The sequence below is a fragment of the Salminus brasiliensis genome, chromosome 11 (assembly GCF_030463535.1).
Source record: "Salminus brasiliensis chromosome 11, fSalBra1.hap2, whole genome shotgun sequence".
Lineage (NCBI taxonomy): Eukaryota > Metazoa > Chordata > Actinopteri > Characiformes > Bryconidae > Salminus > Salminus brasiliensis.
The window spans coordinates 21,463,691-21,486,495 of NC_132888.1; the positions used below are offsets into that span (position 1 = coordinate 21,463,691).

The following is a 22,805-nucleotide window of genomic DNA, read 5'->3' on the forward strand; positions in this document are numbered from 1 at the left end:
GATGATAATTTCACTTTAAGTTTATGTACAATATGGATTTATGGACTATTTATGTTTAAAGCCTACCTAGTTTATTTTAGCATGGTTAAGTACAATTCAAGTTAGGCTTTTGTGCTATTTGTCTATTTTTGTCAAATTAAAAAGCATTTGGCTGCCTTAACGTCTCAGAAGATGCACTTGCACTAGTCTTAACCTTCCCAGCACTAGCAGCTAGTGAGTAGGAATTGGAAATGACGATTATTGTTGAAAAAACAATAAACACGTAGTTAAATAGTGCTCTATCCACTGACATAAACTTAAATTTGATCATATCACCCAGCCCTACTATAAATTTCGATTAATCATCATTATCATGGTAATGAATGCTGTAATGCAAACTGTTCCGAATAAAGATACGATATGATGCAGCTATAGTAAAGTCACTACCAATTGGAAGGTTATTCAGACACCCATTTTTACAAAAATGGTTCTTCTATGGCATCATATACTTTTTTTTTTTTTTTTTGTGTTTATCCCTTTAGCCTGTAATAGAAGTGAGTAGGCAGTGACTCTTTTCTTAGATGCTTCTTATTTCCCTTGTTAGTTCATGAGCCTGGTTACATTACGCACAGTTTATCACATCACATCATTTAAAAGGCAGAACACTTGCTTGCCTGTGATTTGTCATCAAAATGTAATGACTTTTTCTGGCTATAAAAGATATAGAAGACTTTTTTTTTTTACACCAATAGTCAATGCTAAGCAATGGTTGGTGCCATTTCTCTCCAACCCTGTCACTTCATCTAGCTCAGGGACCCTCCCTGAGGCGAAATATGTCATGACATGGAATAGAAACAGTCCCATTTCCAATTCATGATGACTTTAAAGACTGGTATAGAAACAATAAACAATTAAATCCAAAGAAACAGACCTTTCCTGACCTCAAGGATGGTATAGCACAAAACTCTCACCACTAAATATCAATGCTTTATCAATGGAGTCTTTGCTGAAAGCAGTGATTCCAAGGGATCTTGCATATTATACATCAGCGGCTATATCAGACGAGCCTTAATTCCAGTGCAAAATGGCTTTTGGCTGAAGAGCACTGGCGGGTAAAGATCATGTTTCAGTATGCATTGTTTTCTCAAAGGAGCCCATAAGTGTCAAGCAAGTTAAGTGCTTTTAGCGGCCGTTTGGGACACCAACACCCCCCCCACACACACACACACACACACACACACTGACTAAACGGAGGTTGTTATGATGAGATTTAGATTGAGCAGACCGGTCAAGGATGACCGAAAAGTCCCAGAAGAAAAATGCATTTCCAGTAAAGCAGCACAGGGGAAGAAAAGATGATGTTCTGTGAGCACAAATAAGGCTTTCTTAACAATTCAGACATGTAAAATCTATTTAGAACAGCCTCTTCACAATAACCATGACTGTAAAATGCAAAAAGATTTGATTCCCTCCCACGCGCACAATTGCTGCATCACCAGCAGTGCTTCTGCACCCCTTTACCAAGTTTGTATTTGAAAAAATATATAAAAATTAAAAAAACACACCACCTCCTGCACAAGGACAAATATATTCCAACTTCGCACAGCACATATGAATAGGTCCATTCGAACAGCAGAAATCTTCCGCAGTGCCGCAGTGAAAAGAAGAGAATGAGAGTAATTTCCATTCCTGATCACTCTCCACTTGCCCTGGTTGTCGCTGAAAAAAAATGGAGTGAATGGAGAGCTTCCCGAATATACACTGCGCTTTCAGCTTTTTGTGTTCTAAACATGAAGGCCAAGCCTACCCTCTTCTTGATGCCTTTATATCCACGCAATATCACACCTGAAAAGCAAAAAAAAAACACAGCCACAGCCTTGTACACTTTTCTCCACAGGTTTAAGGACATTTAATAGAAACGTTTTGATACCAACACCCGTAGTGACATCAGGATTGCCGTCTTGGATTTTTACTGAGTAAACCAAATTCTTCATCTTTCAAATTTTTCATTTTAGCACATTGAACCCTGGATTTATTATTTACGTATTAGATATAATGCAGAAAACACTATACGTTATTTAGTTATTGTTGTGGAGTCCCACAGGGCTCTGTTTTAGGGTTTTCAAATTGTGGCAGTGATGTGAAGAACTGAAGTGTGGGCCTAGGAACACTAGAAATACTGGAGTTTATTGAATCGTGTTGGTTGGTGAAGAAAGCACAAATGCATACACATACATGATGTGTTCACTACATATTTAGCTTTATTAATTATACCCTGTATTAATAAGTAATTGCAGGTCTATAAATAAAACCCTGTTATGCAAAACATTGAGGATGAAGTATCATCTAAATTCACAGCCTTTTTTGTGTATAATTGGCAACACTGCATTCCTAGATAGCAGGTTCTAGTTAGCATTAAAGCTCCAGGGGATTTTAATCAGTGCAATCTTTCTCATTTGGATTATCTTGCTCTTGTGGTTACACTATATACAGTTTTATGCAAATGCCCCCCCCAGTCAAATTACACATTTCTTTATTTTGTAAGTGAAAATAGGTGAATGAATCCTCCATAGGAAATATGCAAGTACAGAATTCTTATTTATCCACTTTCTGTAGCCAGCTAATGGTTTGATTCCTGTTTGGGGGATTTTTCAATCATTCTTCCTTGCAAAAGACTTCAAGTTCTGTGAGATTTTTGGGCTATCTTGCATGCCCTTCTCTTTTGAGGTCTATCCAAAGATTTCCCAGTGATGTTTAGGTTGAGGAACCGTATGGGCCATGGAAAAAACCTTCAGCTTGCACCTTTTGAGGTCCATTGTAGATTTTGAGGTGTGTTTAGAATTATTATCCTGCTATAGAAGCCATCTTCTTTTTCATCTTTAACTTTTTACAGACAGTGTGGTGACTTTCCCCCCTGCCACTGGCTGCACCACACTGATCCACCCTCGTGCTTAACAGTTGGAGAGGTGTTCTTTTCATGAAATACTGCACTCTGTTTTCTTTAAGCATATCTTTGGTCATGGCATGCATGACCTTTCTTTGAGAACCTTTATTTCTAGTAATAGTAGTAATAGTAATAGTACTATTTCTAGTAATAATAGGTTTTCCTATAAATTATTATTACTATTATTAGTGCATGGGTCGCTTCACAGTAGACCAGTGCATCACCACTCCACAGTCTGCTAAAGCTTCCTGAAATTCTTTTGCAAACCAAGGTTTTGATTTGCCTTTCTATCCATTAATAGACGTCTCCTGTATTGTGAGCATCATTTATAGTAATTTTTGAGTGCTAGTCAGCTGCTTGGAGAAGACCATAGGTGGTGAATGTTGGCTTGAAGCTTTGAGGTGTCTCAGTATTTTTAAAGCATCACATAGAAATTTGCATCACATGGCCTTTGCTAACTTCCTCCAAGCTCCCATGCTTGTGAATAAGTCATAGCCCTAACAGGCTAATTAAGATCTGAGACCTTAAATAAAGATCCTGCTGTAGCTCTGTTTAGCACTCATCTCTGTCTTTGGGCCAAAAATTGTCTGATGTCTAATCATTATTTAGACTAAACCTATTTCTAATACCATGGAACATATTCACAGATACCCTTGTTTGGTTACATGTTTGTCTTGGTACTAGACACCTTGGGTTCTGTAAGGACAGCTGGTCACTGGAGATTTATTAGCAACAAGTTCCACCCACATCAGAAAAGACATCTGCCCACATAGTGACCCTCATGCCTGCTATCAAACAGCGTGAGTTGTAGCTAACAAATACATGGCTTGCTAAGTTCCTCAGCTATGAAGCATAAAGCAGCCTGTTGAACTGCACGCATCCTGTTCAAATTCCCACTGCGTCTTTTGAAAACACCCTTCATCTCCTGGAATTAGTGCCTACTCAAAGCTTGGTAAATACCTATTCAGCGTCAAAATCCAGACTTAAACCCTATTGAAATGTTATGGCAGGACCTGAAATGTGCACTTCATGCCCGAAGGCCTACAAATGTCACTGAGCTGAGGCAGTTCTGCAATGAGGAGTGAGCCAACATTCCTCCATGCTGTTGTGAGACACTAATTAACAAGTACAGAAAGCTTTTGGTTGCAGTTCCTGCTGCTAAGGCGGTGTAGCCAGTAAGGGGTAATCACTTTTTCACACTGGGGGATTGGGTGTTGAATATATTTTCTTAATAAATATGTTAAATGTCTACCATGTTAGCCATGTTTTTTTTTTTTTACGTCAGGGTCCCTTTTGTGTATGATGTTTATATATATATAGATAGATATAGATAGATAGATAGATAGATAGTGTATATACATGTATATAAACCCTATAAACTCTACCTATTCCAGTTTCCAATTCTTTCAGGAGACGTTCTTTCAGTGCAGAAATCAGCAGGGAGATGTTTCACACCTCTAAAGTTCAGTCTCAGAAGTTGGAGCATTTTCTATTTCTCACCATCCAAATCAATCCAAACACATTCAGTGATTCAACACAACATTCAGCACAGCTTGATTTTCTCCCTAAGCTGGCTCTTAGTGATGTTTATGTGGGGATGGTTTTGGTGGTCTACTAAATATTCCATAGTTGTTAGGGGTCCCATTTTCTCTGTATCCTTAAATCAGACCTTTGTGTTTCACTTATTTTCATATGGCTTTCCCCTTTCTAATGCAATTATTATACATCTAATCATCTAATTCAGACTTGCGTCCAATCTCCTTGGTATTCAGACTCACGTCTATTCTCCTTGGAATTCAGACTGAAGAGCTAATGATGCTAATGATACTTAAGCTAATGATGATTAAATACATATAGGCTAACCTTTTGTCGACAGTAAACGACACTAAAAATGAAACCTGAACCATTTCAGACTACAGTCAAACTAAACACCGCTAATGTATGTTGAATGCACAATCTGCCTCCGCAAATCTGACGGCAACATTAGCTAACTTTATTGTTCGTTTTGAGGTTTGTTGTAGGGTTTTTTTCCCAGTGATTTAGTATTGCACATTTTTGAGTTTCGCCACCTTCTGGGTTTCAGGACTTAAAAAACAAACATCTACAGGCTCCTTATAGTTGTGAATGTTTTACATTTTTAAACAGTGCCCACGCTTTATAGACGGGCCCTCACTGTCTTCAGTGCCTGTTGCAGTGATTCCGGCTGTTATGATGAACTGTATTCTGCAAAATATGAAGAAACTCTAACAAAATCTAAAGAATGTAGTTTCTTGTCTGTTCCACCGTGATTTACAAAAGGTCATTTTAGAGATTTCAGGATGTTCATAAGGATACAGTGTAATACGGCTGGTTTGAAAAGTTATTAATTGCTGATCACTGGAAAGATAAACAGGTTATGTCAGTTTGTCAGTTTTCCACATTTTCTCCACATTTTTTATACATTATTAGATTTTATTCTTTGACAAAAAGTCATTTTTGCTTTCAAATGTAACTTTTTGTTTAGTTCTTGTCTCGTTTTCGTCGTGAAAAACTGTCATCAACAAATATTTTTCGTCATGGTTCTCGTTAACGGAATGAACACTGTTACAGAGGCAGGTGAATGTAGTGTTAGTAAACGTTCCGAAGGTCTCTTAACAACGTAACGCAGAAAGCCTTATTACACACTAAGGCATATTGGTCAGTAACTGCAGGGGCTTCTGTGCAAACAGGTGGGGCTGTGGTTGGTGTGGCGCTACTTGCCACTGAGCTACCACACCATGTGGAAGGCTGGGGTTTGAATCTCGATCGGAGTGCCTATGCTGTGCTACATCAATAAGAGTCCTTGGGCAAGACTACTAACACTACACTGACCCACCTCTGTAATACGAGTAACCTTGTAAGTCGCTCTGGATAAGAGCGTCTGCTAAATGCCATAAATGTAATGTAAATGTATTCTTTGCTAATAGAAGTTAGGTCCATAGGCTGTTTAAGGGGTCAGTGGTGGTGCATGGCTTGTATGGGGGATCGAATCCCGTACTGTGCTACCAACTTTGCAAACTAGACCTCAAAACTAATGGCGTGAACACAGCTTTCGACAGGTTTGTACATCATATCACTTCAATTAGTCAAACCAGAAAAGGCACTGGAGCTATCAGAAAAACAGCTCTTCAGAATCAGCTTTTGTTGACTGCTTTTCATCTTATGGACAGATCTCTTGATAATTTATTTGAGTCTCCATGGTATTAATATGAAAAAAGAAAGGAGAAAGAGTGAATAAATTAAAATGCCGTTTTAATGAAAACTCTCATGTATTAGTCACTTTGCACATGGCACTGTATTACGCAATTAATTTATTACTTTTCCTTGGAGAGCGCTTCAGTGGCTGTATTAACTGGAACCTCGGCGGTGACATCACTGATGATTTGGATTTCATTACGTCTCTGTGGAACAGAGAAGATCTCGTCCACATAATTCAGTGAAACCTCCAGATCCAGGCGCAGGCGTGGAGTATTTAATATATATTTAGGTGACATTCACGTTATTAACAGTGTGATCAATGCTTCAGATAGACCTAGCAAATCCGACCGAGGCTGGATCGGTCTGTTTTTTCTTTGTCGTGCTGGGCTGGGAGTGTGAGTGTGTGTGAGGAGGTGGATGGTAGAATGCTTTATAGCTGTGGGATGTGATGAGATGAGAGCAGAACAGCGGGCTCTCCTCTGAGGATTGATGAAGGGGTTTGTTGTGGGAGTGTATGTGTGTGTGTATGTGTGTGTGTCTCTCACCCCCATTCCATCACCGCCCTCGCCCCTTCCCCTCCCTACCCCCCACCCCAAACTCTGCAAGCTCACACACAGCTCCCCTGACCCTTACCTGATTCTCCTGCTCCTTCATCCATCCAAGGATGAATCCAGGCCACTGCATCCCCCCCTTCAGTGTGGAGGCCGCCAGGGGCTAAGGCCTGCTAGCTGCTAGTCACACTGCTGTACCGAGCGAGGTGCTTCTTGACAGCCCAGGAAAGCCTCTGCAGCCCCTTTTTAAAAAAAGAAATATCGCAGTGGCAGCACTACTGTGAGCAGGCAAGGCAGCATGTGCTCCCCAAGGACCCTTTCTTCTCTCCAGCAGTTTAACTTACTAATCAACACCCCTGACTGTAGTGTACACGGCTACCTGACACTTTCACTAATATTACCTCTGTTTTAAGAAGATGGCGAATGACTTTATACACTCACCGGGCCTTTTCAGAGGATACTTATAGACAAGGGGTGTAACACTGTGCACACTGAGCTGTCTAGATTTCATGTATTCTTCCACACAGAAAACCTAACTGTCTGAGAATGGGCCTTATATCAATATGCTAATGTGTTCTCTCCTCCCCTGCTGCCCGCTTCCACGCTGCCCTGCTCTAGATCCTTGCGTCGATTCGTTCACAGCAGGATGATACTGCGTAGCTGTTTGGCCTGAATGGACTTTACACCAGTTTCAGCCCCTCTCACACTAATACTGAGAGTCTCCTGCACTCAACTCCCATCTTCACGACTCAGGTCTTGCTTTCACATTAACCATAGTTCCCCTTTATCTCCCGCTATCTGCCCAGTTATTCTACTGCTGTTGTGTTATCTGTTGAGCTATTTGGTGTCGACCAGAGGAGGACCAGTTCCCCTTTTAAGCCTTGGTTCCTCTTGATCTGAGAGAATTTTTCCTTGCTACTGTCACCACTGGCTTGCTCACAAGAAACTCAAACCCAGATCTCTGTAAAGCTGCTGCTAAATACACAATACCATTTAAAGATGTATCATATTTGAGTATTTAAAACCTGCACAAAATGTATGATATTTTCATATAATTAGTTATCTTGTATTAATATATAAGTAATTACTATATGTCATTTCAGATTTATCAAATATGAGACAAAAATTAATTCATTTAGGCAAATTAATTATTTATTTTCTTTTTTTTATCATTGGTCAGGAGGTCAATTAAACTTTATAGTTAACATTTGTTTAGTTTTTTGGCAATTACCTGATAATTCAGGCTTTGAAAGGTAAAAAATCATATTTCCATAAGCAGTTTTCAATGACATAGGCCACTAAAGGCATAGACAATTCTGTAGTGAGTGGCGCCCTGAAATATGAGGTTGTTAAGGACTCAAAATATGAATCAATATGTGACACTGCACTAATCCTGCAAGTTGAAAACACTTCTCACACTTGTTTGTAACATGTTGTAGAGGTTCCCAGTCTACTTACCAGTTCAATGTGCAGCTGTGTTAGCATGCCTCAGGATTGCAAATTGCTCCAAATGTTTCTCAGGGATACAAACCTGTTCCCATTCAGGATACCTTAAATGGATACATAAACCACTTACACATCCAGACCACGTCAAACTGAAAGAACAACATAGTTAATAATCCCACTCTCTGTTGAGATCTTATAGGCCATAGAGGCTCAATTTGGCTTCTTGTTCACTAGCCTTAAATTTTCTTTCCACCTTAAATGGCACAGTTGTCACACTCTAGATCGAGGGTGTAACAGCTGCACCTTTTCAGGAGGAATATATAATATTCAAAAAAATTATGAAAAGAGAGCATCAAAATTACCACAATACATCCCACTGTTACTACTGGGCTCCTGGCTCCTGACGTTGGTAGACTTTCAAACATGCTCCAGGCTTGCATGTAGCAAAATCCGTGCTGTGACTCGTTAAAGACTTTGTAAATAAGAATCCAGCAACAAATCGTGGGTTTGAGACTGGTGTGTTTACTAGGGGAGCGATAGTGGCCATTATGTGAAAATCCCTTCTTTTACTGTTGTTCCAAAATCTAGCTTAGATCCATTAGAGTTCGAAATAAGAGCACAGTTTACAAATGGAAAATGAGACATTGTTTTCCTCCTTTAATTCAAGCCTGCTTATATATTAGCAAACAGCTATTTAAAGCAACATTATGCAAAACGTATTCCGTTGCTCCTGGACTCTCTTCCTCTATAGTCAGGAAGTGTAATTCATGCTTTGAACCATTTTAAAGGACACAAGAGATACAGAACCAGCACTGAAAGTGAGGAGCACGTCTAACTAACTTTAAAGCTGCTGTTTTAAGATACAAATTCTACATAATGTTGCTTTAATACAAAAGCCATTTTTTCTTGACCAGTCCACTCGCAGTTTTGCCTCATTGCAAATTCTGACGCAGTGTGCTGTGCCATCTGGGCTGTGGTGCAGCGTAATCATTCAGCAGGTATCAATTTCATACCATTGAATGCGGCCACCACATTACATGTACTTGTATAGAGTGGCTCTATAGAGTAGATAGTTCTCCTAAAAGTGAGCGGACACATTATGCGAGAGCATGGTTTACTATTTGCTGCCCGTGTGTAGATCTCCACCTCAGGCCGAAGGAGGTCAGAGTCATCAGAGGTTATACTAGGCCCGTGTCAGTCACCTGGTGCAGCAGAGTGGAGTGAGGACCCTCTAGGCCTTTGAGGAGTGTGCTGTCAGGGGTTAGTGAACAAGCACTGGAGGGGCAAACGGCTGATTTCGAACACAATCAGCCCTCTTCTGCTGACACTATTTTTAGGTGTCTCACAGGGGATGTTGTACAGATGTGATTACGGCGAATCACGAGTCTGTGTCATTACAGACTGAATGCTGATTAATGCATTGATGCTTTTGTGGCGCTGGATTGCTCTTGCGCACACACGCACACTGTTGCCAGCCTTTGCCCTCCCCCAGTCAAGCCTGTCTGCCTCTGAAACGAAGAATCAGCGAGGATTAGCCAAAGCCTAAAATACATCTTCCTTCAATTCTTCAATTCATCTAAATATTATAGATCACCCTTGTTGAGGACAAAGCGCTTCTGGTGGCTCGGTAGGCCTGGTAGTTTTTAAAGAGGAGAGAGAACTGGAGAATTAAAGGTTTTATTGGATTTGTGCTTGAGAATATTCTATTTCCCCTGTGTACAGTGGACTGAAGCCTTTTTCCTCCAGCTTCTGACAGCCTTTCAAGCGAGGGCCTGGCTTTTTTTCCCTCCTTTTTTTTCTTTCCTCTTTGGCTGAGGGTATAGTGAATGTGGCAGTGTGAAACCCAGCGTCATGGATGTTTAACCTCAGTCTGGTGTTCGTACAGTGCGGCACAGCTCTCGCTTCGCCGACACGTTCAGACGATGTGCCAGCTAATGCTAATTCTTGTGAAGTAGAGCAACGTCATTGTCAGCATCCCCACACATGGAGGCCAGGAATATCGGCAGGCACTTATTTATTTATTTATTTATTTAGTCATTTACAGCCTCCAAGCGGCCGGGTGCCATGCCGCACCTCGGCCAGGCGTCGCCGAGTCGTGTTAGGTGGTCTGTCCCTACCTATTGAAGTAAGAAAATTGAGATGCTTTTGTAGGCTGGGTAAATATCAAGGGGGGTTGAAGGTGGCTGATTGCTCAGCCATGCAAATTTGCACTGGGTGTTTTCTCACAGCTAACGTTGCGGGCCGCCTCCCTCACTGTTTGCGAGAATGAGGCATTTAAAAGCATTCTCTGGTAGCTCTCACACTCTCTCTCTCTTTCTCTCTCTCTCTCTCTCTCTGTTTTTTTCCCCCCTTTCTCATGTGTCTCAGCTCTGCGGATGTAAATATAGAACAAGGTGACTTTTGCTTTTCTACTATCTTCACCTGGAAGGCATAATGGGATTCAGTTGTGAATGTAAACTGAAATGAGTAAGCGCAATAAAGCTGCCTCTAATTACAGACTGTTGTAGGCTTGCAGAGAAGTGCATCAGATATTGGATAGGTGGGCTGGTGTATGCGTGTGTATGTGAATGTGTGTGTGCTGAGGCTGCGCTTTTTTAATTTACCAATCATATTTAGATATTGTTTTTTGCAATACTGATTGTTCATTAAATTGCAGTACGCAAAAAAAAGCCTCTCTGACCAACCACTCTAGGCCTATAAAGTCATCATGTAGTTGGCATTATGCCCATATTAAGAATTGGGGGGCTAAGAACTGTTAAATTGACGGTTTATCAATAAGATGTTTATTAACTGAGTAATAAACATTAATAAGCAGCTATAACACATAACTAAAAAGTGCATCAGGACCTGTTGCTTGCCATAGAGTGGAGTACACTGATACCCTGAGATTTTATTTTTTTAACCATCGAGAGCTTGCTCTTGATTGCCAGCCTCCATCAGCATGTGTTTAGATGGAGAGGGTTGATAAAGTTGTGCCGTGAGCAGCAATTACCAGGCCTCGCCTCCCCCCGCTGCGATCTGCAGGCTTTAGCCCAGCTGTTCCACACTCACCTGCTACAAACAGCCCTGTAAAAAATCAATATGGCCAAATAGACCACTGAGACGGAACATTTTAACATTGCACGTGCAATTTCCCGTGCACATGTGGGTTACTTTTCCTCTCCTTTCACAGCCTTGGTATTTTTAACATTATATATTTTTTATTTTTTTGCGGTCAAGCAAAAACAGTGTATTTCCTCTCTACTTTTAATAGATAATGTAAAAATGATTTAATTCCAATTACTTTTGGGGCATTTCTGGTTTATTTATCATGAGCTTCTATAATTCTATAAATTAATTCATAAAAAAGCTGCAAAAATGGAAATACAATTTTCCAATAATAACATAATACATAACTGCATACATACATACATTACATGCATAACTGTTAACCACAGAAGCCTTAAAGCAGCATTATGTAACAAGTTTGCCTTAAAATTACAGATTAAAACTGCTATTAATGTTCCAGTGACCTGTAATAGAGATATTACTATTACCGCTATTATTCTAACGCTACCATTCCGGTATTCCGGGCCTAGTTCACCAGAAACTGCAACATGCAATCTTGGCACAATGGGCAGGATTAACCTGAGTCATATTTCTATGAAATCCTTTAATATTACTCTACCATGTCAGTCCACATGCTTCTTTCACTCTCAGTGACGGATCTGTACCTCTCAGCATGTCCTTTAGTGATGGCTCCTGATTGTAGGGGGAGCCCAGGAGCAAGATATGCTAATTCTTGCATAATGTGTCTCCTTTAACTCCATTTTGCATTATTTGTTTTGATGAGATGATGCCATAATTAATTAGAGATCTGTGTTTTCCTAATTTGTGAGACTATCAGATACCCTGTGAGATTGTCTGAACTCAATTTACCCAAACAACAGTCATGTTTCCCCCCTGGCTGGTTTTAATGGCCATGAATGCACCTTTAATTTTCTCAACGCAAACTCACAGCATGCTGCATCACATCAACCACATGGCTCGGTTTACTGCTCCATCAGTGCTGCTTACCAATACAGAGCATCAGATTACAGTTCATAAACATCTACTTACTGCACCACCAGAATTGCTGACCAATACAACCCCTCAGATTAAAGCTCTCTGATAAGTAAGCACATCCTCACTGCACCACCAGCACTACTGACCAATACAACCCCTCAGATTAAAGCTCTCTGATATGTAAGCACCTCCTCACTGCACCACCAGCACTACTGACCAATACAACCCCTCAGATTAAAGCTCTCTGATATGTAAGCACCTCCTCACTGCACCACCAGCACTACTGACCAATACAACCCCTCAGATTAAAGCTCTCTGATATGTAAGCACATCCTCACTGCACCACCAGCACTACTGACCAATACAACCCCTCAGATTAAAGCTCTCTGATATGTAAGCACCTCCTCACTGCACCACCAGCACTACTGACCAATACAACCCCTCAGATTAAAGCTCTCTGATAAGTAAGCACCTCCTCACTGCACCAACAGCACTACTGACCAATACAACCCCTCAGATTAAAGTTCTCTGATATGTAAGCACCTCCTCACTGCACCAACAGCACTACTGACCAATACAACCCCTCAGATTAAAGCTCTCTGATAAGTAAGCACCTCCTCACTGCACCACCAGCACTAATGACCAGTACAGCCTCTTAAATTAAAGCCCAGATACATAAACATCTCCTTATTGCACCACCAGAATGACTGACCAGTACAGCCCCTCAGATTAAAGCCCACTGGCATATAAACACCTCCTCACTGCATCACCAGCACTACTGCCCAGAATAGCCCCTCAAATTAGAGCCCACTGATACACAAACATCTCCTTCCTGCACAACCAGAATTACTGACCAAAACAACCCCTCAGATTAAAGCTCTCTGATACATAAATATTAGGGATGCACCGATCCGGCTTTTTCAGTTCCGATACAGATACATAAACTTTGCATATCGGTCGATACCCGATACCGATCAAATACCATTGTTGAATTAATAAACTGTATACCTCACCATGTGGGAGAGACTTACGGCATCAGGAATGACTTAAACATTACTTTATATATTATAACTAATTAACACTACTAAGTAGTCATTTGTCATTTATATATTTGCACCTTTAGTGCAGTCTTACCCCACCAAATTAAAATGAATTGGCCTAATTATTCGATTCCCTGATCCAGCTAATTTTTTTAATATCCGGACCGATATACGATCCTAATATCGGATCAGTGCATCCCCATATACAGAGTAAAACCCACTGGCACACAAACACCATCACAACTACTGACCAGTAAAGATCCTCAGACTAAAGCCCTCTGACATACAAGATAAACAGGCTACTGGAACGGATGCTAAGCAAGAGCACCCAGCAGCTAAACTCTGAAGAGCATTTTCTCTGGAAAGGAGAGCTTGTTGAGTTTGATTACACTGATGCATCAGATACACACATTTTGATATTTTTATTGATATTGTGTAGATATTGTTTGTTGCTTTATCAATTTTAACTGCCATCATCATTTTCTAAAGACTACTACGATAATTACATTAAATTGTTTTACTTAATTGTCATCATTTGGATCTTCAGCTTTCCTTGAGCTCTCAGCTAAATAGCATCTGTTATTTTGTGTTTGGATCAGGGTGCAAATATGGTCTGGAAGGGGCACATTGGTAGGCAATTGCTAAATACCTCAAAAGTAAAGAATGTGATAATTCAACTCACTGCACATAAAATCATCTTTATTTGGGTAATTAGAGTTAAATTAGAGGGTTTTTTAATGTATGAGAATCATTTCAAGCATCTGTAAGTACTTCAGCATGTCTGACATTCTGTATAAAGCGATATGGCTATAAAGTAATTACCAGTGAGAGGCAGAAACGCATTCTTGTGTGAGGTAAGCAAGGTGCTTCAGATGGCAGATGTTTTTGTGATAAGCCAAAGGTTGGTTAGATGCTCTGTAGCACAGATAGACAATAGACAAAAGTAGTAAGTACTGACACAGATAAAAGGTAGACCTTTCTGCTATAGCTTAGCATGTGTCTCTTCTTCACTCACACAGTCTGGGAAAGTCATTCTCAACAAAGATGCTAATAGTAAAATACAGTAAGCTAGACCTGATGTTGTGATCTGTGCAAAAGAAACGTACACAGTTGCTTGCTGTAATGCTTTTGCTAAGTGGTTGTTGTTGTTGTTGGTGGTGGTGATGGTGGTATGCAGTTGCTCTGTAGTTGCTAGGTGGTTGATATGGTAAAATGGCATCCCAAGTGGTTGGTTGGACCATTACTAGTATATTTGTATCATTGTGACAAACAGCCCATGTATTCCTTTGTAATGCACCAGGCCTTGATGATGTAAAAGCACAGCAAACTGCCACAAGACAACACAGGCAAAACACCACAGTCAAGAGAGAGCTCGAAAACAGAATAAGCCCAGTTAAAAAGACACATTTCTGACTTTTCTTTTTGACATTTCATCAGGCAAGGTTCTTGCCACGTTAAAGGTTCTCTCACCTATAGATTTAGGTTTGCAGGGAGGCCGCAGCAAGGTGAGCGAACCTACAGAGCAGAAGGAACGAGGAGGCTGGTAGTGCTTAATTAAATCACAGAGCTACTGCAGTGCTATACCATGTCCTGCCTCAGACGTTAAGATGAGAATTTTGTAGCTAATGCATTCACAGGCAGGAAGCCTGTGTGAATGTAATTTCATAAGTGCTGGACTGATGTGCTGATGGGCTGAGGTATGAGTCAGAAGGAGCTGCACAGTTCTGCACATACTCATACTGCAGCTTCTTAAGAGATCTGACAGTTAAGCCAAAGAAAAGGTCATTACAGTAGTCAGTAGTCAGTGTGGTAATGAAAGCATGTATTAGTCTTTCAGCATCAGCCTGTAAGAAAAATGGTCACAAACGTTTTGTAAGACATTTAGCAGTATTCTCCTCAATTCCCTCATTGCTAATTCCCACCGATTAGTTAGGACTCTCTGTATTATACAATGCACAGTGTTTTCTCCAAGACCTGTGAAACTGCTGCTAACACAAGGACATCAGTCAGCTCGACGCGCTTGGAGGAGAAAGCTAGCATCATTTTGAGTAGCAGAGGGTTTGTATTGATGCCCCATTGGAACACACCTCTTTACAAGGGAATTATGAAACGGGAATAAAGCGCTTAAGCGCTCAGCGATCCATTCAAATGACTAAAGAACCAATGGTCCATGGACAACGATGTGTGGCTTGGAACTTCCAGCTTACTGAGGCTCAAGTCACACAGTCACACTGAGGCTCTGAGAGCACAAAGTTGAGTAAATGGTCTTGGGCCTGTTTTCGGGCACATTTAGTAGACTGGCTCATCCAGGTTTGCTTGCTTTCCTTCTTACTTGAACTTAGCATGTCACTAATTTCACAGCTACAGTGGGCTTGATTTTTTTCCCACCTGTTTTCGGAGCATGACTTGCTAAGCTCCTAAACGTTTCAGTGCCTGGATTCCAGTAGTTTCTGTGAATTGTAGCAATCCATTAGTTTCTCTTCTCTTTAGCCTTTAGCAGTCTGTAGAAGGAGAGCTCTGAATATCTGCTGAATCTGTTTGAACAGTCAATGACACAACAGCTCTTTCTCATTTTGATGTTAGTGGCATTCACTCTGAACACTAACGCTGCCACATAGCTGGTCCTTTTGCCACTCTATGGGGGAGGCTACAGTTACTCACGCCTGTGATGTCACATGCTTACCCTTTATAAGGGTGAAGGAGGGCCAAAGACAGCGAGGCCATTTCTGCCTTTTTGGACTCCTATTCATGAATGGCTGTGGTATGAGCGGGGGGTTGAAATCGCAATTGTCCAATGATGGATTTCCAATGCTTAGACAGTTGCGCCACTTATATACAGATACTTCTTCCAGTGACTTCTTTCATTCTGTATCTCCCAGTTTGTCCTTTAGGGGTGGCTAAAAGCTTGGAATACACTCCTCAACTGTAGGAGTTCATACATAATGTTGCTTTAAGAGAACCCTGACTGTTAAGACATGCCTTAAAATAGGTCCCATGACCCATACTATTGCAGTATGTATAAGCAGAATAAATGTGTTATATGTTTCATGATGGATAAACAAAATCCTGAGTGCACAACAGAGAACAACCAATGGTTTTTGGTAAGAAGTATTTTGTTTGGTAATTTGGTAATTATTGCTACTGAATATATACACCATGTTGTGGCCTATACAATATTGGGCATCAACTCTAAGCACCTTTTAAGTGTTTATTTGCTCAGCAAATATGGTTTTGCCTCATTGTGTCCTTCAAAATATCCAAAGTTCTCCTCATAGGAATCTAGTATTATTTTTTGTTATTTCCAACACCTGGATTGATAAATATCACACACTGGCTGGGGGCGACCAGGAGAATCCTGGAACCAAGCTTTGTTCTTCAGACTAGCTCGCAAGATCTCAACTACTTTCTTCAACGTGAGAAATCCTTCTTACGTTGTAACATATTTATGTTTAACTGCATCTATTTTAATGGGATATGGTGTTTTTGGTTTTAAATCATGTGCTTAGGTGCACATGATGCAGTACTGTCCTGGATGTACAGTGCAGTCTGTGTTCCCTTAAAGGAAATTATGCTGCAGCAATATAAAGTTGGGTATCATCTGCAGAGATGAAAATCCCAGCCAAACATCCTGATAATATGACCAGTTATACAGATTAGTTTTTATAATAGTATTATAATAAATGGCAAACCTGCAGTTTAATGGGTTAAAAATCCTGGTTCAAATAAACAAACATAAATAAATGATCATTAGTGTGTAAAGAAAAACTGAACACATGCAACATTCAAATTGTGGTAAAACCAGGCCTAGCTACTCTAGTGCATAAGAGAGTGTGAGAACTGAAAAGGCGAGCTCTGTATAAAAGATCTTTGTTCTGCTTCTGCAGCACAGGGTCAGAACCTGGTGACGGGAAACGTCTCAGTGATTGAGGGCGAGACGGCGACTATCAGCTGCCGGGTGAAGAACAACGACGACTCGGTCATCCAGCTCCTCAACCCCAACAGACAGACCATCTACTTCAGAGACGTCAGGCGTAAGAACTGCTTCCTTCACTTATTCTCATGCTATACACAAGGCCAGCTCTCTAGACGTATCTGCTGTGGAGAAGATCTTTTTGAATCCTTGTTTCACTGAACCTAAATGCCAACACCTACGGAGCAGCTGTGCACAAATATGAATACACAGACAGTCATATGCAACGCTTTGAGCATTTTTGGCCAAATGGTGCCCTAAGTGTTGCAAAGCCTAGTTTTGACAAGGTCTCAGGACTGCTATTAAGAATTGGCAGTTCAGGGAAACTGTGAACGTCAAGATGAGATCTGGAAGACCAGATCTGCTCATATGCTGGTAAGATCAAAGCCCCTAAATGCCAAGAACCTGCATGAAAGTTTACCTTGAGAGTCAAGAGTGAAGTCACTTCAGCATCTTCAACATCTGAATTACTTTACACCAGGGGTGTCTAGACTTTTGTACACAACTGCATATACACCCTGAGTTGCTGGTTTATTAGGAATATTTACCTTGTACCTATATTAACCATTTTATTAGAAACGACCTACCAACATTTACTTTTTTGATTAGCCTTGCTGACTGTAGCCCGGATGTTGCTGCACAAATGACCATCCACCAATGGAAAGGGACAATCTTAGGACCAGATAATCAGTCAGGGTGGGGGATTATTACCGCAGCATAGCAGTAGTGCCAACAATATCATGGCATGTTAGTGTGTATAGCACAGGTACGAGGGCATCAGGTACAATAGCTGGGATTTTTACACACCTCAGTGTTGCTGTAAGGGTTGAAAATAGTCCTGTCAGCCAAAACGATCCAGGCAGTGTTGGCCCTGTGGTCAGAAACACGCATGTCAGTGTCACTGCCGTGCTGAGAACGTTCCACCACCCAAAAATATCTGGTGAGTGGGGGCCTTTTGGTGGTCATTTTTCTTTATTGATGGAAAAGGGAGAGGATAAGTTGTATGGCAACACATGGGATACCGAAAGTACAACAAAGTGCACCTTAATGAGTGGATCGAGATGTCGGTTCTTTCAGGGTAAAATTCAGAACCTTCAGAGCCACGACTAAACGTAGATAACATAGCATACAAATGTGAAACATGCCAGCGTTAGCCTGTTGAGCTGAGCGCTCGCAATGTTTCAGTGAACTCAAAATGAAAACACAGCCGCCCCTCGATCACCTCCTGCTGTATAGTCTGTTGGAGTCTGCTGAGTTGCATTTTGCTCTTCGAAGATATAAGAGAGTAGTGATATGAAAGGATTGGACAGCTTCTTGGGGTTAGCCTTGAGGCGTGCAGAAACACAGCTCACTTGCCGAGTGTCTGATGGTTGTAGATGTAAGCACAAGTCTAAGGGATGCACATATGATACAAATGCCTTCTAAAGAAACGTTCGTGTAAAGCAACATTTAGCCCCACTTTAGGTTTAAGTACATATGTGGTTTACATACATGCATGTAACATACGCTATGTTATTATTATAAAGGGGCCCATATGCTGGTAAGACAGGCAAATCAGATCCTCTATATGATATCCAACAACCTACATGAAAGTTGAGCTAGGATGGTGCAGCGTCCCACTGTGTAGAGTTGCTTGCACAAATGTGATCCTCCCGGAAAAGGAAACCTTGACTGTGTCCTTGTTAAAAAACTCAAAAACAAGTTCATTATATGAATGGTAACTATGCATTGACATTTGTAGTTAAAGGGGCCCTAGAATGTGGAAGTGACATACCGTGAACCTTCACAAGAAAGTCTGGCCTAACCAAAAGAGTAGCTGTAAAACAGGCCAATTCAACCCCCCCAAATTGTTTCCTAACAGTCTTGACTGATTAAATGTACACCCCCAAAACAGTCATACACCCAGCCCACTGGCGAAAGCCCTATTCAAAGCCGGCAAAGCAGTAAACAGCAACGGCTATTCCGGGAGAGTATGGTGTTATTACTGGAGGGCAACACATCACCTCTACTGCTAGTTATGGGAATATGGATTGCTCCATGAGCAGGCCTTGCGTTTGCTGCTTTTTCTTTGCCACTGTCAGCAGAAGCTGACCAGAGCTCAAACTCAGCATGCAATGAAATGAAAGCTAAGGAGGCAAATTGGGATCCGCATTAGGCAAAAAGCTAACTCTAGCCAACGCTAGCTTTTACCATCTCGTCTTTCCATCGTTTAACTGGTCCACCTCAGCTGACAGTCAAACTGGAGCTAAACACACCTCAGGAGGGAAAGAAGTGTTTTGTGTTTTACTGATGAGACTTGAGAAACTTGAACCTGAGAAGGGTGGTGGGGGCAGGGCTCAAAGCTAATCTGGCTGCAGTCGCTTTAGCTTGCTAAAACCACATTATGCTGAGAGGACACGATGAGTGGACAGCAACACTATCCAGTAAAACTGGGGAATAATTACTGTGTTTGTGTTAAAACGGCACTATAATATAAAATTACAGGATTATTATGTGGCAAAATAACAGGGTTGTAAATAAGCTTGTAACATTGCGCCTCAGCAGTTTTCACCCCAACCAAATTTACATCCGTACTATTCATTCATCAAAGAACAGCTTAAAATATACTTCATAAATGCATTTTTGACACCTTTACGCACCTAAAATGATTGCATTTTTTAAAATATTATGTAATATTTAATATACTACAGTGAGTCCAAGAAGTATTTGATCCCTTGCTGATTTTCTTTGTTTGCCCACTAATAAAGACACTATCCTTCTGCACTTTTAATGGTAGATATATTCTAACATGGAGAGACAGAATATCAAGACAAAAATCCAGAATATAATTTTAAAGAATATATTTTAATTAATTTGTATTTCAATGAGGAAAATAAGTATTTGATCCCTCTTGCCAAACACACTCAATACTTAGTGGCAAAGCCTTTGTTTGCAAGCACAGCGGTGAGACGTTTGTTGTAGTTAACCACAAGTTTAGCACACACACCAGGGGGAATTTTGGCCCACTCTTCTTTGCAGATCCTCTCTAAATCATGAAGGTTGGTGGGCTGTCGCTTGGCAACTCTGACCTTCAGCTCCCTCCATAGATTTTCGATCGGATTGAGGTCTGGCGACTGGCTGGGCCACTCCATGACCTTAATGTGATTTTTCTTGAGCCAATCCTTTGTTGCCTTTGCTGTATGTTTAGGGTCGTTATCATGTTGGAAGACCCAACCACGGCCCATTTTCAGATCCCTGGCAGAGGGGAGGAGGTTGTCCCTCAGGATTGTGCGGTACATGGCTCCATCCATCTTCCCAGTGATGCGGTGAAGTAGCCCTGTACCCTTGGCAGAGAAACACCCCCAAAACATTATGCTTCCACCTCCATGCTTGACGGTGGGCACAGTGTTCTTGGGGTCATAGGCAGCATTTTTCTTCCTCCACACATGGCGGGTGGAGTTGAGGCCAAAAAGTTCAATTTTGGTCTCGTCTGACCACAAAACCTTCTCCCAATAACTTGGTTCATCTTTCAAATGATCATTGGCATACTTGAGGCGCGCCTCCACATGTGCTCTCTTCAGCAGGGGTACCTTTCGGGCACTGCAGGATGTGAATCCATTGTTGCGCAAAGTGTTGCCAATTGTTTCCTTGCAAACTGTGGTCCCAGCTGCCTTCAGGTCATTTGCTAACTCCTGCCGAGTGGTTGCAGGACGATTTCTGACTGTTCTCAGCATCATTGCCACCCCACGAGGCGAAATCTTCTTTGGAGCACCGGGCCGAGGTCTGTTGATTGTCATGTTATACTCTTTAAACTTTCTGATAATTGCACCAATAGTTGTTACTTTCACATCCAACACCTTACTAATCTTTTTGTAGCCCATTCCAGCTTTGTGAAGGTCAACAATTCTGACTCTGAGGTCCTGTGACAGCTCTTTGGTTTTACCCATGTTGGAGACTTGAAATCTGTGTGATCTGTCTGATTCTGTGGACAGGTGTTTTTCACACAAGTGATTAGTGAGAACAGGTGGCTTCAGGTCAGGTAACAAGTTGATTGGGAGTGTCTAACTGGTCTGTAAAAGCCAGAACTGCTAATGAATACTAAGGGATCAAATACTTATTTCACTCCATGAAATACAAATCAATTAATATATATTCCTTAGATTTATTTTCTGGATTTTCTTTTTAATATTCTGTCTCTCCATGTAAGAATACATCTACCATTAAAAGTATAGAATGATCATGTCTTTATTAGTGGGCCAACGAAGAAAATCAGCAAGGGATCAAATACTTCTTGGACTCACTGTATATTGTGATACATACTAAAACTGTACAGGTCATACCCTCCCCTAGGAGTTATATGTTATAAACCTGGCAGTGTGTTTATATTTATTTATTTATTTATTTATTTATTTTTGTCCTTCATGTAGCCTTGAGGAATTCATCAGTCACCTTCTGGCTAAGCCGAGCTTTGGTTTGAAGGCTTCTTATTATTGAAAAGTGCAGCAAGGCATGGCATTGTTGACAAGGTCCTTCTAACAACTGAGTGACAGTGTGTAATTGTGTTGGCCTGATTAGAGCACTCCGAACAGTCCATTTATATTCTAGCCTTGAGATTGTTTAGATCCTCTGCTGGCGTGCTGCATGCAAAGCATATAATCATGCCTTCTCTGCCTAATAAGGGCCTTGATGAGCTGCTAAGTGATGGTCTGACCGGTAATCAGCGTCTACTTTAGCCTGTAAGAGGGAACCTCCTGCAATTGCGTTCCTACTCCTCCAGTGGGGTGAATGTTGTTTTTCAGGGATTTGAAATGACTTTCCTTTGCAGATGCACCCCCTCGGCCCTGAGGAGGGGGTAATGCACTTCATAAATGTGTGTATATATATATATATATATATATATATATATATATATATATATATATATATATGGGCTTTGTTGTGAAAACTAAAGAATATTTATGAATGTGACCTGCTCATGTGGTGTGTCCTTTTGTTGTGCCTGCTCATTGATATTAAGATAAAAACCGGAATATGTATTTATATTAATTATGTATTACCATATGTCATAGCGTCTTTTTTTCCCCTACTGGTTTGTTTCTGTTTGACCTTTTTTATCCCTTGAGACGCTGCTCACAGTGAAGAGGGGAGGGGAGAAAAAGCAGTTGTTTTCACACACTCGTTTGTTAAAGAGGAAAATAAGCTAGGGTCTTTTTCCAGCACAAAGCGTATTATCCAGGATTATAATGCTGCTTCCTGCACATTCCTCCGCTCATATTAAAGCAAAAGAGCGGATTCTTTTAAAAGGTCAGGCGACATTTTTGTCATGTCCTTACCTAGAATATAATGAACATGTCTTAGTGCAACGTTGTTCTAGTAGCTATATTTTGGTGCCAATTATACCTGACAAGAGCTCATCCCGAAGAAGAGAGAGAGAGAGAGAGAGAAAGGACTCTAGCCACGAGCTCTGACATTAAGACTGTGGATGTGGCTTTGTGGATCGCTCAGTCTTCAGTCTCTTTAGTGCTGTAATGTATAATTCCATCTAATGTTTAGTGGGCTGCAAGCGCTCTGTTTGTGGGGAAAGTACAGGCTCGTGAACAATTCATAGACTTAACCCTTCAGCACGGAAGCAGAGG

At 41.0% G+C, this 22,805-nt stretch overlaps 1 protein-coding gene across 2 annotated transcripts in view; it reads left to right on the forward strand.

Annotated features, from left to right (window-relative positions):
- cadm1b (cell adhesion molecule 1b) overlaps nucleotides 1–22,805 on the forward strand; it is a 256,172-nt gene that overhangs the window by 155,458 nt on the left and 77,909 nt on the right. For both annotated transcript variants that reach the window (XM_072692170.1, XM_072692171.1), the window contains exon 3: nucleotides 17,105–17,251. In XM_072692170.1, coding sequence (XP_072548271.1) covers nucleotides 17,105–17,251 — 147 coding nt within the window. The remainder of the gene's footprint in view (nucleotides 1–17,104; nucleotides 17,252–22,805) is intronic.